At 34.7% G+C, this 24,773-nt stretch overlaps 1 protein-coding gene across 14 annotated transcripts in view; it reads left to right on the top strand.

The window, feature by feature from the left end:
- Window positions 1–24,773, top strand: part of PCDH15 (protocadherin related 15) — an 874,382-nt gene that overhangs the window by 488,104 nt on the left and 361,505 nt on the right. For 12 of the 14 annotated variants that reach the window (XM_068961317.1, XM_068961319.1, XM_068961315.1 and 9 more), the window contains 3 exons: window positions 5,953–6,087; window positions 7,534–7,683; window positions 23,660–23,853. In XM_068961317.1, coding sequence (XP_068817418.1) covers window positions 5,953–6,087; window positions 7,534–7,683; window positions 23,660–23,853 — 479 coding nt within the window. Of the gene's footprint in view, window positions 1–2,287; window positions 2,309–5,952; window positions 6,088–7,533; window positions 7,684–23,659; window positions 23,854–24,773 lie in introns of all 14 variants that reach the window. The other 2 variants (XM_068961313.1, XM_068961314.1) reach the window with 1 other exon arrangement.

The raw sequence follows: 24,773 nt of genomic DNA on the forward strand, positions 1-24,773 counted from the left end.
AGCAGCTGTGTATCTAATTACCTTTTGTTTGTTACTTTTTCTTTTTTGAAATCTTTCATCTTCCATTACGCAACTTAGTTTGGATAACTTATGCTCAGTGTTTGGAATTTAGCTCAGACATCGTCTCATTTGGGACTTCCCAGGTAGCACTAGTGGTAAAGACCCGTCCTGCCAGTGCAGGAAACTTAAGAGATGTGGGTTTGACCCCTTGGTTGGGAAGATTCCCTGGAGGAGGGCATTGCAATCCACTCCAGTATCCTTGCCTGGAGAATCCCATGGACAGAAAAAAGCCTGGTGGGCTACAGTCCATAGGGTCACCAAGAGCCAGACATGACTGAAGCAACTTAGCATGCACACATCCTCTCACTTAAGAATCTTTTCTAGATTATGATTCTCTGTTGAGTTGCATCTCTTTTTGGTGAATTTCTCTGAAGTTCTATTACATCATTGCACGTGTCTTTTTCCATCATTGAATTTAAATCCATTGAGGATAGATCCTAAATCTTAATAACTTTTGTATCCTAAAGATCTTACACTGTTCCCAGAACTTAGTATGTTCTAGCAATTGTTTAATGAACTAGTAAGTCCAGGCATGAGTAAAGGAATGAGAATATCTTGCTATATGTATCAACAACTCTACTGATGTTGAATCAACTGTTTCAGAGCATGGCCCATTCCATGGTTAGACAACTAATTCCTAGAAAGCTCTTTATCACATTAAGTTGAAACCAGCATTCTTGTAACTAAGCCATTATTCTTTATATCTTCCATTTGCCAATACACGGTATAAATCTATAGACTAGTCATTGATATATTTGAAGATGAATTTACGTGCTTCTGAATCAGAGTTTTCCCTCAAGCCAAGTGTTCTTTGTTTCTCAAAAGTAAAATACATTTATTGTTAGGCTATTTTAAGATCTATATTAACAAAAGAAAACTTAAAGGCCTTTTTAGTTTGCAGGCAAGAATTTTACTACATGATAAATTCTAGCAGTTTTTGAATGTCAATATTAGTGAATTTAATCAGCATAGGGATAAAGGATTTAAGAATAAAAACAAAGACACATCACCTCATACAGGCATTACCAAAAAGAAAGGAGATAAAGCATCAGGCATGAAGAGAAGTGGTCATTGTAGGAGTTGGTTTTCTTGAGCACAGCTATGCCACAGGCTAGATGCCAAGAAGGAAACAGACTTAAGTCTGTTTGTCCAAAAATTAAGTTGTTTTATCTGTTCAATTCAGTAGAAAATAAGACAAAATTTTAGGAACTAGTAGCAGAGATTGGTGATTTGTAGTGTTATTAGCATGTAGATGTTGAGTCAGAAGGAATCTTGCTGCTGCTGCTAAGTCGCTTCAGTCGTGTCCGACTCTGTGCGACCCCATAGACGGCAGCCCACCAGGCTCCCCCGTCCCTGGGATTCTCCAGGCAAGAACACTGGAGTGGGTTGCCATTTCCTTCTCCAATGCATGAAAGTGAAAAGTGAAAGTGAAGTCGCTGAGTCGTGTCTGACTCTTAGCGACCCCATGGACTGCGGCCCCCCAGTCTCCATCCATGGGATTTTCCAGGCAAGAGTACTGGAGTGGGGTTCCATTGCCTTCTCTGAAGGAATTTCAGGTCAAATGAAAAGTGTAAAAAATGTAGACAACAATATTTGTGCTAATGTTCCTTCTTATAGATATATAGATATCAACATATACATATATGTATGAAATCTGTGTATGTATGTAATATACATATGAATTACATTTATGATTTTTTTAACCATTCTTACCACATAGTTTTATAATAGTCCAGAATATACATAAAGCAAGTACTGCACAAGAGGCATGTTTGGAACCACCAGGTTTTCTTTGACAGAACCACTAAAATTGCTTATTGAATTCTAGATATTAAAAAAAAGAATAATAATCAATAGAGGTTATGCTTTAGCTTTCAGAAAAGCAGTGATCCATTTATAATTCCAAATCAATTTTCATCCCTATATGGTGCTACTGTTTCAAAATAAAGGTATCCTTGAAATTTAATACATTATACTTTCAATGGTATAATGTGCATATATAGTTTATAAATATTGCTATACTATCATACATATGTTATGATGTATCAAAACATTAGGGAAAAATACACCTTCAAAAAAGTTGTTAGTTTAAATGAACTGTAAAATGGTTTTTGTTTGTTTGTTTGGAGGTTTGTTGGCTTTTTACTAGCTATACTTATTTGTCATATATATATTTGTGGTCATTTACATTTACAGTGTTTTCATTTAATGTTTAATTTGCATATAGGTTCTGCCGGGTGGTGTTCCTGTAGGTACTAGTTGTTAATTTTGTGGGTTTTTTTTGTTGTTGTTAATTGCTGTGATTCACTTCCTTGTTCTTTTTTGTTCTACTAAAATAAAACTAGAGAATTACTTATCATTTATTAAAAATTATTAAGATATATATGCAATCTAAACTTATTTACATATTATTGGTAATAGTAGTATGAAATTGTGTAGAATTCAAACTGCATGTAAACTCAAAGATTATGTAGTTATTTTTTTTTAAATTCATGAACCATTAATAATTCATCATATTCTTTCAAAGATCCTAATGTGAGGGTTGAACCCTTTAAACAAGGTACTTCTGAAAACTGCTGTCAACTAATTCAAGTTGACAGAAGAGATTAATTTTTTTGTCATTTTCTTGCTATGCTTCATAGTTATTATGTATGCACATAAGTATGTAGTTATATATATATGTATATATTATATATATATGTAAATATATATCTCTGTGTGGTATGTGCATATATATGAGGATGCATATTATCTTCTGTGTGCATGAATTTATTATATCATATTTTGAGTCTCATTGGAAACCGAAAATTGGTTTTAAATCCAATAGACTGTCATATTTGAATATATTTCTTCTTGTGGTAGGATTTTTAAATTTTACATTTATGTGTTAGTTTACCTTTGTGTTTGTGTATGTGCTTAATTTTGCATTAGTTTTATTTGTGCTGTGAATAAATATTGGAGTTTATTTTGCCCTCCCAGAAAATAATACACAAATCAACAAACTAATATATTGTGCTTTTGGTGTCTACGGAATGTATACTTTAGAGTAAAATAATATTACTGTTTATTGGGAAAAAGTTGTTGTAATAATCAGCCCTATGTGTATATTATCATCTAGAAAACTAATATTTACTTTAAATAAATTAATCGAGATAAGGACTACATAAAACCTACACTGTCCCTATCAGAATAATAAAGCAGAGTATTCTCTTCCATTTACATTCATTGTATACCACACCTGAATCTAGGGTTATCATTACAAATGAATCTAAGGTGGTAAACTTTGAGAGACAACTGGATGATTGTCAGCTAAAGGCTCATTTACCCATAGCATCTATGCATGCTTCATACATATATAGATTTTAAAAGGTTACTATTTTGAATATTAATTAGCTTCAAAAGTTACATTTTAACCAAAAATTCACTGTGCAAGGCAGATTGGAATAAGCTGTAACATGCCATGTACAATGTTAACATTATGCATTATGTTATATGTATATTTTTACATAAAACAGTCTGCAGTTCTGGGAAATGTTATTTTAGTATTCTAGCTAGTTATTATAAAAGCACTTGAAATAAAGACAATTAAATTATCAAAAATTCTTTAGTATTTCTTGTTATCAAATATGAGAGAACCTGTTTATGAAGTCCTGGTGTGTATGTTAGCTTCAAATGGGAAGCACTTGATGATGAAAATCTTGTTGCTTTCATAAATACACGAAATACTGTGGTTTGTGACACAATCATACCACAGTCACACATACATGCACTAGTTTACAACCCAGCACTCATTACAGTATTGCATTATCACAGCACCTGACATAAAAATTGCTTAAAATGTGGTGAGTATGTGAATTAATATATCTAACAAATTTATTAACAGAGGTTACAGTTGAAAGGAAGAAGAGACAGTGAGAGAGGGTTAGTTATAAAGGAAATAGAGAATGACTGATGGGTTTGAATGAACAAAAAGAAGTAAACATTTGGCGAGCAAATCATGTAGCAAAACTTGCCCTACTTAGATTATTTATAGTGTAAATATATGAGTTAAAGAAGCTATATTTGCAGGCGTCATTGTTGGTACAGTCAGAGAACAGAAAAAAACTATGTGAATTTAAAAGTCTAGTGATTTTACCTTGATAGGTAAACACTAAAAAAGAGCACTTACTTGTATTTATTGAGTTTTCCTTTAACTGAAAATGCATGCTAACTAAAATTTGTGATCATTTAAAATTAGTAATTGAATTTATTACAATTGGCTCTAAAATATAATAAGAATCCCCAAAATGTGGTTTAACATATGTTTAATGTGCATTTTACAAATTACCTTTTAAAATAATTTTAAATAACATATTTGATTTAACCAAATACTCCAGCCATGCTTCCTATCCATGCTGAGCTGCTGAGATTATGACACTGAAATGAAAACAGCTGAAGTGTCCCCTAGAATATAATGTCAGTGTGATGCCTCTTTTTCCAACTGTTAACAACTTTGATTATTTTATAATAAATGGATTAACGGAAAATTATTTTCTATAGCATTGTTTTAATATTCCAAGTTAAATATAGCACACTGACCTCATGTCAAAATTGTGGACAAGAAAGCTGCCATGATATGGCTAAGTAATATCTCCTAATGAAGTACTATAAACACATAACATGTCAGGTTCAAATGAAACTATTCACTCCAAGGTTACTTGAAATATACACATATTGAAATTTTAGGTAGATATAAAGTGTCTGTGGGTCAAGTTATGCACACCTTTTAATATAGCAGCATGCATTTCAACTTTCTCACTTCTACATAGAAATTTTTTTTTAATGGGAATTTCTAATTTTTTTAATCAACAACATGTTTAACAATTCCGGACTATCTACTCTGCCCTCAGCCTTTGATGTTATCTGATAGAAAAGTAACTTGTGATTTTAAACCACCGTTCACACCATAATATTTTTAAAGCTGCCATAATTTGTGAAACTCATTACCTCCTTGTTTGTTCTTATTTTTGATAGCCTTCCTGATAGTCCACATTCTCTCAGTAATCCCCTTTTGTTTACTGCACCTTTCTTTCTTTGCCACTATGCAGATAACAATCCAAGCCTTCCCATTTTATGTCTTTGTTCTTTCTCTGAATTGCAGATATTAATACGTTATCTTTCAGAGATGGCAGTAAGATTGAGAAGGATTTCCACTGCCTAGTTAATTACCTGTGTTTTGAACTTTCGCAATCACTTTCATTTTATGTATATATCATTTTTTACTAAACCTTTTTATCAGACACGTGTCAATTCAAATATTTGAATTTAATCATCAGAAATATTTTAATCAAAATAAATATTATGTTTCCCCCTGGAGAATATTTACATTAAAATAAGAAAGAACAAGCATAATATTTATAATGAATTATACATAACCAATTTTATTTCTAATTTACATTAAACATGAGAACATAACAATAATATGCATGTGTGCAGTTTATTTCTACAAATGAAGTAATTGTAAAATTCTACAGCTAAAATTCTGGGCTTTAGCTTCCTTTTCTTGTGTTTATTTCTTATTTCTCAAGTCCAGTGAAGTTCTGGAAAATATTGATATTAAATAATCAGTAAGAATGTATTCAATTAGACTGTTTTATGTCTTATTCTTATTATTTTTGTTTTCATTCACATTAATTATGCCAATACTTATTTAAGTATTTTCCACAAATGAGTAATTATCTTTGGGTAGTTTTACTCAACTCTGAACAATTTCTAGTTGAAGCTCTCTTTTCTTTAGAGAATTCTTAATGCAGTTATACTTGTAATAAATTTGAAAAATGCATTTCCAGGTAATGAACTAATAACTATATTGATTATTAACATTTTAAATAATGCCTTTTTTTTCTGTTTAAGACGAAAGACCCAGAGCTTCACCTTTTTTTGAATGATTACACTTCAGTCTTCACTGTCACACAGACTGGAATCACTCGCTACCTCACCTTACTTCAACCGGTGGACAGGGAAGAGCAGCAGACTTACACCTTCTCGGTAAAGAGATTCCATATATATGTATATATAGATAGATACATATATATACACACATAAATGTATATGTATGCAAGAGAAAGAGATGCTTGTTTAAAACTGAAAAGGTCAATGATTGGAAAAGAAAAATGCAGTGTTTTCAATTAATAACATAGAATATGAATAATAAAATTCTCCTCAAAAGTATTTCTTTTTTCTCAGTTTATATAGCTTTATTACTATCCCTTCCAATGGAAGAAAGATAAATTTTGAGATTAAAAAAAAAAATGGGAGTCTCACTCTTCACCATCCACTCACGATTGACTTAAATTGATGTATTAGAAAGTAGAATCAACAAAGTAAAAATTATTTTCTAACATTTGTTTACATATTTATTGTTATTGCATTTTTAGGTTTGTCTTAGGGTTAGGCCAGTGGTTCTCACTAAAGATGATCCCTGCTCCCACCACCCTGCCCAGAACCATTTTGCAGTTTCTGGAGACATTTTTGGTTACTCTTCTGAAAAGGTGCTACTGGCATCTGCGGTAGACACTGATAATACTGAGAGACATAATACATAGGACAGCCCCCCACAAGAAGAATTCTTAGGTTAGATTAACCTAGAGGAGAAAGAGAAAGAAACAGAGAGAGAAAGATTGACAGCTGAATAGAGGTTAAAAGGGAGTTCTATTTATCATCCAAATTTCTGAGCTAGATTTTATTCAAATATAGGAAAAAATGAGATGAGCTGATAGAAAAATATAGGAAATGAAATTTATGTAAGAATTTTGTTTATTTGTTTTTTCTGGAGAAACTTATACAGCAGACTCAGAGCTTCCAGAAGACCTAAAATCTACAGTTAAAACTTGGATACAGAGTAGTTTTAAGAAGTCATTCAGGACCACAATGGTATTATTAGAGCACTGACTTTTTGTGAGACTTTCTTTAAAAGTTAACAATATCGTTAAAATATCACTCTTAATGAATGCCAATGGGTCCTTTAAAATTTGTGATTTTTGTGAATTATTAGACAATAATATTACAAGTTTAGGGCACCTACTTTCTTGATTATATAAGCACGTTGCTATAAAAGCAACTATTGCATTGTATACAAAATATGTAAGAGCATTTCCCTATTCATTTTTTAAGGTTAAATAGTTAATTCCTAAGAATTAGCAATGTTGGCCCATTTCAAGCCTCTAGAACATTTTATATATCAGGTTATTGAAAGTATGACTGGAATTTAATATATAAAAATCAAGCAGAATCCTCCATAGTTGCTTCCTAGCACATTAAAGCACTTTGATTTTATGTACTATTATATTTTTATTACTTCCTTTATCAGCAAACATTTTAGCGTCCTTTTGAAACTGTAAAAAATATGAGAAACGTTTCAAATTGTAGGAGTGAATTCTGTACTGCTTATGTTTGCATGACTTCTCTGTTAAATTTATTTTTCTACCCCCAAAGATAACAGCATTTGACGGTGTTCAAGAAAGTGAGCCAGTTATTGTCACTATTCGGGTGATGGATGCAAATGACAACTCTCCAACCTTCCCTGAAATATCCTATGAGGTCTATGTTTATACAGATATGAATCCTGGGGACAGTGTCATACAGGTAATTACCCATATAATATGAGGATATATTTGAAACAATTATTTCCTTAGGTATTTTACAATGCATTGGTTAAAAAATTGCTTAAGAAATAAAAGTGAATTTCAGGGTTATCCTATGGCATAATTTAGCTTAAAAAGATTTACATTTATGTTTGCTTTTTCAATGAAAGTGCACCTGTATACACTTTCAAGTAGAATTAGCTAGATACACAAATAGCAATTTGACCTATTTATAGATTGATTTTTAAAATTTAACATTCTATGTTGAACATCATAAAGTGAATACAGTAATATACTGAAGTTTCAAGCATTAAACATGTAGTATAAAACTTCAAATTATTTTAAACTATTGTGAAAATGGGTTAAATCTTTGTGACCCCATGGACTGTAGCCTGCCAGGCTCCTCTGTCCATGGGGATTCTCCAGGCAAGACCACTGGAGTGGGTTGCCATGCCCTCATCCAGGGGATCTTCCCAGCCCAGGGATTGAATCCATGTCGCCCACATTGCAGGCGGATTCTTTACCATTTGAGCCACCAGGGAAGTCCATGAATACAGCAGAGGGTAGCCTATCCCTTCTCCAGGGGATCTTTCCAACACAAGAATCCAACTGAGGTCTACCAGCTGAGCTACCAGGGAAGCCCAGATTTCCTTTAGTGGTAAATACAAATAAATATATTATTGGACAGTACTCTTTGACATTGATTACTTGGACCTAAAATGGAATAACTACACCAGGAAATATTAAGATTCTATAATAAATGGTATCCTGAAAACACAGAAATCTGGCAAAATCTTTATCCTTGATTTGTCTCATTTTTATCATTAGCTGTACTCATTAGCTGTACTTATTACATTTTAGTGAATTGCAGGTTATCTCAAATTTGTTTTTAAATATTCTGTGTATAAATTGTAAAGAAGTAGTAATATTCTTCCTTGAAGATTTTTAGAACTCTGGAGAATAGTTAACTCTAGTAGTTTCCAAAGTGACTGTGTGTGTGTGTGTGTGTGAGTCGCTCAGTCGTGTCCAACTCTTTGAGACTCCATGGACTGTAGCCCGCCAGGCTCCTTTGTCCATGGGATTCTCCAGGCAAGAATACTGGAGTGGGTTGCCATTTCATATCAGAATCATCTAGGTGTCTACTGAGAAATACAGATGAGCAAGATTCACTCTAGCTTTCATGGATCTGAAGCTCCATATGTAATACTTAGGTAATCAATTAAAAAAAAAAAAAAAACTCAAAAGATTTCACTTGCCCGGTAATGTAAAGACTACTGATCTCACTCTCCTCTACACCTGAGACTCAGACTTAATAATTTGAAATTGCTCTCAAGCCAGGAAGGTCATGATTCTATATATATTTTAGAGTATTGTAGTGGCTCCAAATTATTACTAAAATCTATATACAATATGTTATGTCACAATATATGATACATAATATGTTTATATATAATATAATCTATTACATAATAGTATAGTATATAAAGAATACTAACAAATGAATTTATGTATCTATATATGTATTATATATTTCAGAGGAGTAAAAAAAAAGCAGTCCAAATGCCTTAACAATGTACCTAAGTCTTCATGGTCTGAATGCTTTCCTTCAAGCTTCATCCTTGGCCTTCTATTCATATATGTATGTTTCAGTCCTACTCAACCACCACTGCCAGTTACCTGAATGTGTCTTGCTCATTCCCATTTTGTCCAATTTTTTCCTTTACCTTGATCTCTTTCCCTTCTATTTACAGCTTGATTACTTTCTTTGTTCTTTAGACTTTTTTGCTTTCTGAAGAAGCATTCCTTAGTAGTTTTCTGTAGATAATTCCTAGTAATTCTTTTTTCATCAATAAATGTTTATTACAGGCACTCTTTTAATCATTGGGACATAGTGGTGAGCAAGAACAAGACCCTTTTACAGTGAAATGAGATAGAAAACATACAACTAATAAGTATACAAAAATGTTAATTTCAGAAATTGATCAATTTAATAGAAGGAATTAAACAGGATAATGTAATAAAGAAGATGAAGTGAGGCAAGACAGACATAGGTTAAATTTTGTCTTCAAAGAAAACCCCAATAATGTAATACCAAAATAATATTGCCTCTTATATGCAAAGTTCTCCTGGAAAACACTGTATGGTCACTACCTGATAACATTTCTTTTTTTTTTTAAATTCCTTGCTAACTAGCAAAACTGAGATCCTTAAGCTAATCATGTTAATTCCATTCCCTTTGACTATTGGTTTAGGAATAATAATCATATAACATAATTCTTAGTCATTAGACTTGAAGGAATATCTATTAATAGGTTCTGGGAAATTTTTTCTCTGTTTTTTCAAAGGGATAAAAGGAAGAGACATTCTTCTTGTCTTTGAGCTGTTCTGTGTGCAGATGTAACGCATGGAGCTGCTACAGCCCTCTTGTCACTTTGAAGGGACTAGGTTTAAAGCCACAGCCAATATATTAGTTGAAAGAAGGAAGGAACCTGGGCTTTTAATGGTTTTGATGAGTTCTGAAATAAACAACCTTAACAGGAGCTATCTCAATATTTCTCATGTGGTGAGATATTTAGTGAAGCCATTTTGAGTTTATTATTTTTTCTCAGCCCAAAGCACCCTAATTGACTTTTTCTTCATTAATAGTTCCTGTTCTTGCAGCCCACCAAAAACATACCAGTTTGCAGCCGATATACTATGATTACAACAGCGTGTCTTCATTAGTGTGAAATGTCAGGGAAGAAATAGTTAACTGTATGTCTCATGGCTTTTGTACACTATTTTCTATTAACCAAGAGCACGTCTTATCTGATCTTTTATAAGGCTAACTCACTCTCATCATACAGGACCCAGCTCAAAATATCACCTCCTCAGAGAAAGCTTTCCTAATAGCTTAGTGTCGATAGCCTTCCAATATATACTATACACATACACCCCACATCACAGTTCTTATTCTATAACTTGCTTTCTCTAATTACTTTTAGAGCCACTATGGCCACCTAAAATTATCTTTTCTTCTTGTCCTCACTCCACACTATAAACCCTATTAGTGACCATCTGTCTTGTTTGCCACTCTGACACCAGCACATACCTAGCCTTGCAGTAAATATTTATTTAAAGGATAAATTATTATCTATTTTACATGAACTAAAGTGAAAGTGAAAGTCTCTCAGTCGTGTCTGACTCTTTGAAACCCCATGAACTATACAGTCCATGGAATTCTCTAGGCTAGAATACCTGGAGTGGGTAGCCTTTCTCTTCTCCAGGGGATCTTCCCAACCCAGGGATCAAATCCAGGTCTCCCTCATTGCAGGCAGATTCTTTACCATGAACTAATTGTTAACATAATTTAGAAATAATGCAATGCCATCTCTGCTGTGTTTATTGGGTTAAGATATGCTTTCTTCAGTGATACGGAAAAGGGTAACAGTATACACTGAGCACTGAAAATGCATGCTATGTGAATGTCTTATTCTGTGTATATGGTAGTAGGGAAAAGGTTTCAAGTAGCCACAGTATATTTTATTTATATCTTGGAATGACACTTGTCATATTGATGAAATCTCTCTTTTTAACCCATTTTTCTTAAGGGCACAACTGAAATTTGTCTATTTCTATATCCACAAACACTGTATCCATATAGTAGATGCCCAAACTAATGGATGCATAATCAATGTTTACTTGAGGATGAAAGAAAGGAAAATCTGTAAACAAGTAGATCTGAATGGATGGGGAGGAATAAGGATATTGGCCTTTATTTCTAGTCAGCTGATGGACCTAGAGATCTACATTTATCTTTACTGAGGCATTCTTTCATAGGGAGTAAAATTATGGTTTGTAGAGATAAAGGAATGACAATTACTGTCATGTTCTTATTTAATTAGATCTGATTCTCATCTCTATAATAACATAATTGGAAATAAAAGTAAGTTTATATAGAAAAACAGCCCGCAGGGAACTGGAAAGTGTAACTAAGACAACAATAGCAATTATGTGATAGAACCGTATCTCAAAATTGTTTGCCCTGGGGGATCAAAAAGCTTACTTCTGGCATTTGCAGACTACAAAAGTTAATTTCCCTTATGTATCTCTTTGAAAAACACATTTGCCCTACCTTTAAAATTCATATTTTATATATTTCCCTTTGAAAATCTATTTGAACATAGACTGTTATTTATGTTTACATGCTTTTAATTTTTAATTTGTTTAAATGCCAAAAAATGAAGCTTTTTAATTAGTATTTTTAATGTTATTCCTGGTATGCATATTAGAGCTGCTTTGTTTTATTAAATAAGATCTCTCTGGGTGACTCTACTGTGTATTGCCATATTATTTAAATAAAAATATCTCAAGGTATGGTAAAAAGAGTGGTGTGGCTATAATACATCCTCCAAGGGTCTAGAAATAAAATAGATTTCCCATTGAGACAAAAGTTTTAAAGCAGAGTAAAGTAATTCAGAACTGTGATTTGGAACCACCTTTTAAGGGTCATAAATTTTTCTTTTTCTTTTACTCCATTCACCCTTCCATAACCCTCCCATTCCTAAGTAACTCAACAGAAGATTGATTAGTTTCCTCTTTGGTAATCCACCTGCAATGCAGGAGATCCCAGTTTGATTCCTGGGTTGGGAAGATTTGCTAAAGAAGGGATAGGCTACCCACTCCAGTATTCTTGGGCTTCTCTTGTGGCTCAACTGGTAAAGAATTTGCCTGCAATGCGGGAGACCTGGTTTGATCCCTGGGTTGGAAAGATCCCTTGGAGAAGGGAAAGGCTACCCACTCCAGTATTCTGGCCTAGATAATTCCATAGACTATATAGTCCATGGGGTCGCAAAGAGTCAGACACGATTGAGCAACTTTCACTTCACTTGGTTAGTATTCTGTTGACCAAAAGAGGGAAAATATTAGAAATAAAAGACACAATGAGCAGTGTCCAGCAAAGAGGGCCTTGGATAACAGATTTTAAGTATTATAATCAGATCATTTTCAGTGTAGACATGAGACTATCTTGGCCTGATATAAGTACGTAATTATTTGAGTCCACTGTCTTCTTATAAGGTAGCTATCCTTGTCCACATGCATGGATCAGTCATAAAAATGTATTATCCAGGTTCTTATTTCAAGTTCTCAATTAGAAACTAGTTTTCTGACTTTATATCTATTATGCTTGATTACTGTAAAAAGGAACAGGGTGATTCTGACATGTATGGTTCATGAGATATGCTTACAGGAGCACTACCACAAAACAGCAGTGCATCTTTCACAACTGGCAGTGTAATCAGATTATGAGCACATCTTATGTTTGGAGAGAAATTACCAGCATGAGGGAGTATGATTCTTTCTTTAGGTCAGGGAGTATATTTTATGTCGACAAAAAACAATTTTGTCAACCATCAATGCAATCTTCCAGGTTGATGCTAATGGATATCACACTCTCTTGTCTTAAAGTCTCATTTCACACACTGCTAGTTTTTTTGAAAAGCCAATTTCTCTGTATTAGAGATACAGATGTGGATATATAAGATATAGATTTTAACTTCTGTAGTTAGCTATCCAGTCTGTACTTCGAAGATGTTATTCCTAGACTTTTACAGTTCTCTTCAATCAATGGTTTTTAATCCTATCTGAGTATTTATTAGAAGTTCACCTGAGAAACTTTTAAAAATACTGATGCCTGGACTACACCCTGAGATATTTTTATCTGAATGATATTACAACACATAGCAGAGTCACTCAGAGAGATCTCATCTAATAAACTAAAGCAGCTGTAATATGCAGGCAATCTTGAGAAAAACTGCCTCAGAACTTAACAATATTTTATACCCTCTGAAAAATGGAATCTAAATTTACATAAATGAAATCCTGTATGTAGCTGAGTCCTTTGATTCTCAACCCACTTATTTTATTTTTCTTCAGTTCTTACTTGCTTCTGTCATATTTCTTACTCTTCACTGCTTAAAAGCCCATCCTTTCCCCTTGCCTTTACCATGCTCAGCTAATTATTCCATTTCTTTCTATTGTATTTTACTACAATAATCTCTTCCTCTCTACTGATTTTTACCTTTGGGCTATAATCCTCCCATGCCCCAGTCTATAAACAGTTTTCCCAGATAAGACCTCATTCTACTATTTTTGTTGTTTCGGCCCTTAGTTCTGTCTGACTCTTTGTGACCCCTTGGACTGTAGACCGCCAGGCTCCTCTGTCCTTGGAATTCTCTAGGCAAGAACATAGGAGTGAGTTGCCATTTTCTTCTCCAAGTGACTCTTTCTGATCCAGGGATCAAACTTGTATCTCCTACACTGACAGGCTAGTTCTTTACCACTGAGCCACCAGAGAAGCCTGCTATAAGACTCTGAATTTCCAGCTCTGATGTACTTAGATATTTGGATTAATTGATCATTTTAGATATTTTATTATTTATTTATGAATAATTAATGCATAGTTACAAATCTGATCTTCACTCACATCCTACTATTAAAATCATACAAAATCATAAATCTAATTCATCTATCTCTAATAGTATGTATTTTTAATAGTATATAAATAAAATAGTATGTGTTACTCAGTACTTAACTATGTAAAACTCTTTACTCCTTTATAGAAAATTTGATTCTCATCCTAGTTCTCTGGTAACTGAGGGATTTTCTTGCCAGCTTCTTATCCAATCCTCACTCTTTCAGTATTAACACTTGCAAAAATCAATATACAGCTTTCCTCTCTTTTACCTATTCCCAAGTTTTCAGTCATTATTTCTATGAGAAGCCCAGGTACTCAAATTACCCAAATTCTTGGACAAGGCAAAGTAGACTTTTGACAGGCAGCAGAAATTTAACATATTCCAAGATAAACTGACAATATATTATCCTTCTTCCAATACAGAAACATGGACACACATACAGACTCAAATAGACATGTTGCTATTATTCAGTCACTAAGTCATGTACGGGCTTCCCTGATAGCTCAGTTGGTAAAGAATCCACCTGCAAGCCAGGAAACCCCGGTTTGATTCCTAAGTCAGGAATACCCACTGGAGAAAGGATAGGCTACTCACTCCATAATTTTTGGGTTTCCATTGGGGCTCAGGTGGCAAGGAATCCACCTGCAATGTGGGAGACCTAGGTTCAGTCCCAGGGATGGAACAATCCCGTGGAGAAGGGAAAGGTCACTATAGTTTTCTGGCCTAGAGAATTCCATGGACTGTATAGGTCCTGGGGTTGCAAGGAGTTGGACATAGCTGAGAGACTTTCACTTTCGTTCAAGTCATGTACAGTTCTTTGCAACCTGATGAACTGCAGCACGCCGGGGTTTCTTGTCCATCACTATCTCCCTGAGTTTGCTCAAACTCATTTCCATGCAGTCAGTGATGCCATCCAACTATCTCATCCTCTGTCACTCCCTTCTCTTCCTGCCCTCAGTCTTTTCTAGCATCAGGGTCTCTTCCAATGAGTCAGTTCTTGGCATTGGTTGGCCAAAGTAGTGGAGCTTCAGCTTCAGCATCAGTCCTTCCAATGAATATTCAGGGTTGCTTTCCTTTAGGATTGATTGTTTTGCTCTCCCTGAATCCCAAGGGGCTCTCAAGAATATTCTCTGGCACCACAGTTCAAAAGCATCAGTTCTTCTGGCCTCAACCTTCTTTATGGTCCAACTTTCACACCCATAGATGATTTGTGGAAAAGCCATAGCTTTGACTATATGGACTTGTCATTCAAATAATATGGATCTTTGTCAGCAAAGTAATGTCTCTGCATTTTAATATGCTGTCCATAGTTTAACAGCTTTTCTTCCAAAGAGCAAGTGTCCTTTAGTTTCATGCCTGTATGCCTACAGTAGGAAAAGTCAAATATACATAACCTGTCATCTTTGGAGGCAATTATACTTTGCAGAGCCCAATTAATCTTGGATTACACAGGCTTCAGATCAGCAACTGCAGTCACGTTTTCTTCTTCCTGCTTCACCGGCATACATACAGATGATTGTCTGGTTTCTAAAATTGCTATTTCAAAATGTATACATCTGTCACCATTTCCTTTTCCATGCCTGTACATTGACATAAATTAGGTTGCTACAGTAGACTCTGACTGACAACCATATTTCTGCAGATTCCCCACAACACTGATATAATGATTATTCTAAAACACAGACATGAATCAGAACAGGTGCTTATACTACCGAAGGAAGAGCCTAATCTCCACACATGCAGTCAAGAACAGCAGTGAAATACTTCAGGTTCTTTTGTTTCACCACATGCTGCATCTCTCCATGTAACCAACTTTAATACTATATATAGAGGGTTTGTTTTGTTTAACTCCAGCATAGGGTACCCTTCCCATTCTACGCTTATTGACATCTCTCTCAAGTTTTAAAGTTTAATCCAAATTATACCCTTTCTATTCTTTTGTACACATAATTCAAATGTTATTTTTTAGATAAAGTCTTTATTTTCATAGCAAGTCAAAATTCATTGTTCTTTCCATCATACTTCCACATATCCAACGTAGCTCCAATGCATTTTATTGTACCTTGCATTAAAGTTAGCTTTTACATCTCTTTCTAGTCTACTGAACCATAAATTTCTTTTAGTGATCTGTAACCACCTGTGATTGGCACAAAGACTTCCACACAGAACAGGTTTACCAAATATTCATTGAATTTATCCCCTCAATTAATTTGCTCTCAATATTTAGAAAAAGTCTCATTCTAGAGATACACTCTGTTTGGCCTAAGAATTCTCTCCGCCACACACAAAGTGTTATCTCCCGTTACCCTTTCTCATAAGTCCTGTAGAGCTTTCACCCTTGCCAGTTGATCTGAGTCTAGGTTGTTGGGGAGAACATTGAAAGTTCATGTAGTTCTCAGGATTTTCTTTGGCATTTGCATTTCTTGAGGCCTTCTCTATGCACGTGTGTAGTGTCAGAGATGTGTGGAAAGCTTATCCAGCCTTTCTATTGGACTCTCATCTTCTGTTTATTTCTTCTAAACTTATGGCTTGTTCTCAGCTTACCAACTGGGATCACAACTTGCACTCACAGACTTGAGGCTGTTTCTCATTCAATTCTTACTATAATTGATTCTTTTATTAGCTCTACATCAAATTAACTATGGCATCTCTTGAGGAACATTTGCTGCTTTTCATGGCCAGTCCCATCCTTATAAAATCCATATGCCCACTTTACTTGGGGTTAAGAGTGGTAAGGGGGATAAGGCGCCACTGAAATAACAAGGTCATTAGCTCCTGCGTTACCTACTTAAAGTCACAGCAATTCTTCTTGAATATTATTCCCAATTTGTCTGCTTTAGTGAAACTTTAGAGCCCTAAATGTTTTTTTACATTTTTGCTTAGATATTTACTTACCTTTTGGGGAAAACAAACTATCTGATTTACTTACATCATTGGAACTAGAAATCCTGCCTCCTAGCTCCAATTATTTGCCATTTTAATAAAGCAATTTCAATCAGATAGTAATGATGAGACCAGATAAATCAAATCCCTTGTGAATATACAGTTTGAGTGACAAGCAGATTAAAGGGACTAGATCTGATAGACAGAGTTGCTAAAAATCTTTGGACAGAGGTTCCTAACATTGTACAGGAGGTGGTGATCCAAACCATCCCCAAGAAAAGAAATGCAAAAGGGGAAAATGTTTGCCTGAGGAGGTCTTACAAATAGCTGAGAAAAGAAGAGAAGCAAAAGGCAAAGAAGAAAAGGAAAGATATATCCATCTGAATGCAGAGTTTCAAAGAATAGCAAGGAGAGATTACAAAAAGTTTCCTAAGTGATCAATGCAAAGAAATAGAGGAAAACATTATAGGATGGGAAAGACTAGAGATCTCTTCAAGAAAATCAGAGATACCAAGGGAACATTTCATGCAAAGATAGATACAATAAAGGACAGAATTGGTATGGACCTGACAGAAGCAGAGGATACTAAGAAGAGGTGGCAAGAATACACAGAACTATATAAAAAAGATCTTAATGATCCAGATAATCATGACGGTGTGATCACTCACCTAGAGCCAGACATCCTGGAAGCTGAAGTTAAGTGGGCTGCACTTAATATGCTAGCAGATTTGCAAAACTCAGCAGTGGCCACAGGACTGGAAAAAGATTCAGTTTTCCTTCCAATTCCAAAGAAAGGCAATATGAAAGGACTTTCAAACTACTGCACAATTACACACGTTTTCCAAGCTAGAAAAGTAATGCTTAAAATTCTCCAAGCTAGGCTTCAACACATGTGAACCAAGAACTTCCAGATGTTCAAGCTGGATTTAGAAAAGGCAGAGGAACCAGAGATCAAATTGCCAACATCCACTGGATTAAAAAAAAAGCTAGAGAATTCCAGAAAACTTCTACTTCTGCTTCTTTGACTATGCTAAGGCCTTTGACTATACGGACCACCTCAAACTTGGAAAATTCTTAAAGAGATGGGAACCCTAGACCACCTTACCTGCCTCCTGAGAAACCTGTATTCAGGTCAAGATGCAACAGTTAGAACCAGACATGGACCAACAGACTGGTTCCAAATTGAAAAAGGAGTATGTCAAAACTGTGTATTGTCACCCTGCTTATGTAACTTGTATGCAGAGTACAACATGTGAAATTACAAGTTGGATGAAGCACAAGTTGGAGTCAAGATTTCAGGGAGAAATATCAGTAACCTCAGATATGCAGAGGACACCATCCTTATGATGAAGAGGAACTAAAGGGCCTCTTGATAAAAGTGAAAAGGAGAGCAAAAAAGCTGGCTTAAAACTCAACATTCAAAAAGTTAAGATCATGGCATCTAGGCCCATCACTTCATGGCAAAGAGATGGGGAAACATGGAAACAGTGAGAGACTTTATTTTCTTGGGCTCCAAAATCATTGCAGATAGTGACCCCAGCCATGAAATTAAGAGACCCTTGCTCTTTGGAAGAAAAGCTAATACCAATATAGACTGAATAGTAAAAAGCAGACATTACCTTGACAACAAATGTCTTGTCTAGGCAAAGCTATGGTTTTTCCAGTAGTCATGTATGGGTGTGAGAGTGAGATCATAAAGAAAGCTGAGCTCTGAGGAATTCATTCTTTTGAACTGTGTTAGTGGAGAAGACTCTTGAGAGTCCCTTGAACTACAAGAAGATCAAACCAGTCAATCCTAAAGGAAATCAACCCTGAATATTCACTGAAAGGACTGACGCTGAAGCCTAATCTCCGATACTTAGATCTCTGACGTGAAGAACAGGCTCGTTGAAAAAGACCCTCATGCTCGGAAAGATTGAGGGCTGGAAGAGAAGGGGACAACAAAGGATAAGATGGTTAAATGGCATCACCTACCCAATGGATATGATTTGAGTGAACTCTGGGAAACAGTGAATGGCAGGGAAGCCTGGCATGCTGCAGTCCATGGGGTCGCCAAGAGTCATACACAACTTAGCAACTGAACAATGAGAAATGTGTGCTTCTTATATTTTCACAAACAGACCAAGAAAGAAATGGAACAAATCTAGCTCATTAAATGCAAATACAAAATAAAAGGAATGAGGATGATACACTAGAAAATAGAAGTGAATGTCTAGAAAGAGTGAAATCTTTTTTCTACTTTAGCCAAAAATCAAAATAAACCTAGCCTTAGATAATAACTGAGATTCTGGAAACTCTCTTCAGTGAATATTTCTTTAAAAATCCTCACTACAGCACTATCTCTCACACTTTATATTCTCTAAGTGAAACTTGAAAGTTTTGACTATAAAGTTATACTACAGAGAAAGTCCTTACTAATACAATATTTCCCGTAGCAATAGGAAAACAAACAAACAAAAACCAAAAAAAAAAAAAAAAAATTGAACAAAACCTCTGGTGAGGATTCCAGAGCACTTTTTATTATTAATAATGCCAAATTTATATCTGTGTAAATTAGAAAATCCTGTTTTATAACAGCAGAAGACTATGGTATAAATGTAGCCTACATGTACCAAATTATTTGATTGTTGTTTACGCTCTTAGTAAAAACATTAAAAAATTATTTTGTTTTCTGAATCAGGTATGGAATGTTTCTGTCCATGTTTTAGAGTCCATCACAGTTCTATTATAATTTTTATTATAAATGGGAGCCATTAAGATAATTTAATGCCATTCCCTTAAAATCTTCTTATCTAAAACTGCACCATTCTCCCTGGTTTTTCATGCCCTCGAAACAAACAAAGGGAAAAAAAAAAGGGAAAAAAGAGTTCAGGAACTACTCTACATATTCAATATCAGGTATATATTAATCTTTTCATTATTTACTTGAGTCACACAATGATTCTCAAACTTTTTATTATCGCCCATAAAACCTTCATCATCTTGCTTCTATTTGCCTATTTCATCATGTGTTAGCCTTTCTCTAGTTCATCATGTTTGGCCTCTGTGAGAGCGCTATTTATTTTCTTAATCTCAGGGTCCTTAACTTCACCTCAAATAGGCAAATCTTTTTTTTTTTTTTTTGTGGGATGTCAAGGTGTCTGAGGACAAGGATATTTGTAATATGTACATATTGGAATATTGAGAGGAAGGAATTTTGTCAGGGTAGGGTTAAACTTCCCACAGAGGACTGTAATACATTAGAGAAAAGAAATACATTAAACAATTTAGTGTTCCTTACCATTTAGATATCATTACATTTTGGTAAAACGATTAAAAGTCACATGTTTTAGTTTGCTTTCATCTGATGACATGTGAGTGACACTTTGCTTTCCCCATGTAAATTAACCCATGTTTGTTTCAGAGGCAGATTTTCCCACTAAATTAGGAACAGGCTTCATATACCTTTAATATCCTAGACCAGGGGTCCCCAGTCTCCAAGATCTAATGCCTGATGATCTGAGGTGGAGCTGATGTAATAGTAATAGAAATAAAGTACACAATAAATGGAATGCACTTGAATCATTTTGAAACCATCCCTTCTCTCCTTCCGGTTCATGGAAAAATTGTCTTTCATGAAACTAGTCCCTGGTGTCCAAAAGGTTGGAAACCACTGTCTTAGACCACTGACCACAAGATCATTGATTTGTTATTGAATTAAATCTCCACCACAATTTAGTTTCAGGGGTTTTCTTTTATAAGATGCTATCATTTTCAGGGTTTTCAGAGTCAGTGTCTCAGCTATCTTTTCGAATCTTGAACCACTAATAATTCCTTTAAAATATTTTTGTTTGCATGTTTAAGGACACAGTATGTGAATTCTTGACCAACTATTTTATTACTTACTGCTGAAAGACTGAAAATTTGTATTAAGTTACTTAGATAACAAATGTTGAATTCATTTTCAGCTTATTTTTTAAACTTCCTACTTGTTAATGGTTTCTGTGGTGCTAGTTGTAGTCCCTGAATATATTATCTCATCTGTGATTGGTTGGCTATGCAGTTTGAGGAGTGTTTGTATCACCTGTGCTTTGTAGTACTGTTTGGTATTTACAGCACCTCCCAGATGTCTGCCTTTTGCAATTTAATTATCTTTGAGCTTATCCTGTCTTCCAATATTATTCATGAAAATGTTAAATAAGAGCAACCATAATACCTGTATCCCTAAAGCATATTCCTCAACACATTCTTCTTAACTTGATTCATTGCCATTTATCATTAAATTCCTTTAGCCAATTTAAGTCCCAGGAAGAATGTTAATATTGAATCCAATTTGAGCTAAATTTTAATTAAGATTTCCTGAGACATTGTGTTAAGTGATTTACTATAATCAAAATTGATATCTCTTCTGCTACCCCTGTCCTCTAATTTTCTAATTTTTTCCACACACAAAAGAAAATGAGCTTGTCTGGCATGAATAATTCTCCATAAATATATATCATTCATTTTTACTGTTTCTACAAATTGTTTCCTTCTCTTTGCCTTTAGGACTATGTCTATCATTCTCACATAAGTCCCAGAATCATTTCATGGAATGCCTTTCCTTCTGGCAACAACATCTGTTCACTCCCAAATACCCAATCTGAGACTTAGCTGAATTTATACCTCTGTTTCAAATTTCTTTTTTTTCTTCTCAATTATTTTTGTTGCTGCTATTTCCGTGCATATAATCATTCTAAATGTAGTGGAAGGATAATCAAAATAGAAGTAGACTATGCCGAGTATACCCTTTTAAGCATGATGTGGTGGGTAAAGAATTTTGTTTACATTTCATTAGAATGGTTAACATGGTACTTTGAAATGACCATTCATTAACACAGCATTCCTGAAATTGCATTTATTTCAAGGTAAATGTGTATACTCACATTTTATCTAAGAAAGTGCACCAGAATGTCCAGTAGCCACCGAAAGGAGTCTGTGGATGACAAAGAACTGCTACTTTAAAGACATGAAACTCATGGATTAGAGATACATAAGAAAATGTCAGTAAATAAGGATTTTTTTTCTACAACATATTTATTACAACCCTGTGTGTTTTCTTTATTAATAGGAAACACATGTTTTCCTCTTAAGTGTAAACTGAGGCCAGTTTTTCTTTCTTCATCTGTCAAAGAATGGAAACAATAAATTCTGTGACTGTAAAATGTATAAGATTTCCCAGTAGAATTTTGCATTTGGTTCCCTTAAGTAAATTTATACTTATCAGGAAGTCAAGGAGCCTTATTTACCATATTAAATCACGATTACATTAATTTTGCTTTGTAAAGTTAATAATGGTTTTCTCTTTTCATATATAATGATTCAAAGTAGTCTTTAACCAGTGGATGTCATTTGTTCCAAAATGATTATGAATACGTCCAAATTAGTCCTACAAATGTTCATGTGGTATTATTTCAGGGACTCTGAATTGAGTCCTTTTTCTCAAAAAAGAAAAAAAATATTGAGTTTGATATTCTTATTTTCTAATTAGATATTCTGCAATTGGAGATGTGTTTGTTTGCTTTTCAAAAGGTAATACTCTAAATCTTATCAGTCTTTTATAAGTCAATGTGAACAAGCTCATAAGAATCTTTCTTAGAGCCATGTGTAAATAAAAAGAATTCCAGGACAAGAGACTTTCTGGAAGATGGGAAGGAAAACAATGTGACAAGAAAAAAATCGGAGCAAAAAGAAGGATGTAGCAATAAAGGCAAACTTCAGCCATTTCATTTTTTTCCAGCCCTCTGTCCTTAGTAAGGAGAAGGAAATGGCAACCCACTCCAGTATTCTTGCCTAGAAATCCCGTGGACAGAGGAGCCTGGTGGGCTGCTGTCCATAGGGTCGCACAGAGTCCAATATGACTGAAGCGACTTAGAATGAATGCACGCATTGGAGAAGGAGATGGCAAAGTGAAGTGAAGTCACTCAGTCGTGTCCGACTCTTTGTGACCCCATGGACTGCAGTCCACCAGGCTCCTCCGTCCATGGGATTTTGCAGGCAAGAGTACTGGAGTGGGCTGCCATTTCCTTCTCCAGGGGATCTTCACGACCCAGGGACTGAATCCAGGTCTCCCGCATTGTAGGCAGACGCTTTTACCCTCTGAGCCACCAGGGAAGTTACAATATTCTTGCCTAGAGAATCTCAGGGACAGAGGAGCCTGGTGGGCTGCCATCTATGGGGTCGCAGAGAGTCAGTCGGACACGACTGAAGTGACTTGCAGCAGCAGCAGTCCTTAGTAATGTGCATTTATGTGTTAAAAGCAGGTGATGAGATAGGAAAAAAAAAAAAAAATCCTATAGGGACATTAGATTTGCTGTTAGGGTTTTCTTTCTTTTTTGGTTTAGTAAGTTACAATAAAGATAGCTTTCAAGATTCAAAGCCTTTTATCACTCTCACAAGAACAACAACAACAACAAAATCTTTTCTGATGGGTTTGCTTCAGTATTTGAATACAGTAGCCTAAATTCAAGAAAAAAAGAGTGTATATGATGAGAGAAGTTTCTTTACTTACTGTGTGTGTGTTTGAAAACAAGCTTCTTTTGTTGGGGGAAAAAAAAAATGACGTGATGGTGAAAAGTTGAGTCCCCAGAGGATTTATGTTGTGATTTTCAATTCCAGCTCACTGCAGTCGACGCAGATGAAGGGTCAAACGGGGAGATCACATATGAAATCCTGGCTGGGGCTCAGGGAGACTTCATCATCAATAAAACAACAGGGCTTATCACCGTCGCTCCGGGGGTGGAATTGATGGTTGGACGGACTTACGCGCTCACTGTCCAAGCAGCGGATAATGCTCCTCCAGCAGAGAGAAGGTACTTTATAGAGAGAAGAACCAATGCAATCTTTTCATCGCTCCAGTTCAACCCCGTAATTCAATAAAAGAAGCACAGCGAGCATTCTTTTATCTTATAAACATCTAAATTAGATCAGAAAATCAGAGAGACTCGTTTCTCAAGAACTGCATATTCTTTTGTCAAATTGAGGAAAAAGTATGATAAAGTCAAGATTAAACCACAAAATAATTAACTATGATTCCAAGATGTGAAGGATGCAAGTTTCTGTTGGGAGGGGGAGTGGGAACTAGGGAATATCAGAAGCCTGTGTCCAATATATTAGTGAAAAGTAAGGTTGCTACTGAGAGCTCATATAACATGCAACCCATGATGCCTCAGGGATTTGAAGCCATCCCTCAGTGTCTGGATAATTATTTTAAAATTATATATATATATATATATATATAAATTTTATCTAGAAAACCATTATATATAATATAATCTCATATATATGTATACATATATACATAAGAAAAACGTTAAGAGAAAGCAAAGTGAAAAGACTTTCAATTATTACAACTACATTTATTTGTTCCCCCACCTGAGATATTCCTTTTATTTCCTGTTTGTTCCAGATTTCAGGATGCATTTTAAGAAAATATAAATTTAATATTAATACATTATTGAATCTTTCTAGGAACTTTATGTCTCTTCATTTGCCCATGTTTTCTTTTGTGTCCTTTAGTAGATTTTATTTTCAAAATGTTTTTTTATAAATGTCCTATACATTTTTTTTTGTTAGGATGTTTCTCATTTTTTGTTATTATAAATGGACTCCTTTCTTGTTCTTCTAGTTGGCTAACATTTACACATACAAAAGTTATTAACCTATATTAACTTTAAGACACTTTCTTAATTCTCTTATATTTTTATGCTTTTCCAGTTCATGTTTTTATATT

The sequence above is a fragment of the Capricornis sumatraensis genome, chromosome 23 (assembly GCF_032405125.1).
Source record: "Capricornis sumatraensis isolate serow.1 chromosome 23, serow.2, whole genome shotgun sequence".
Lineage (NCBI taxonomy): Eukaryota > Metazoa > Chordata > Mammalia > Artiodactyla > Bovidae > Capricornis > Capricornis sumatraensis.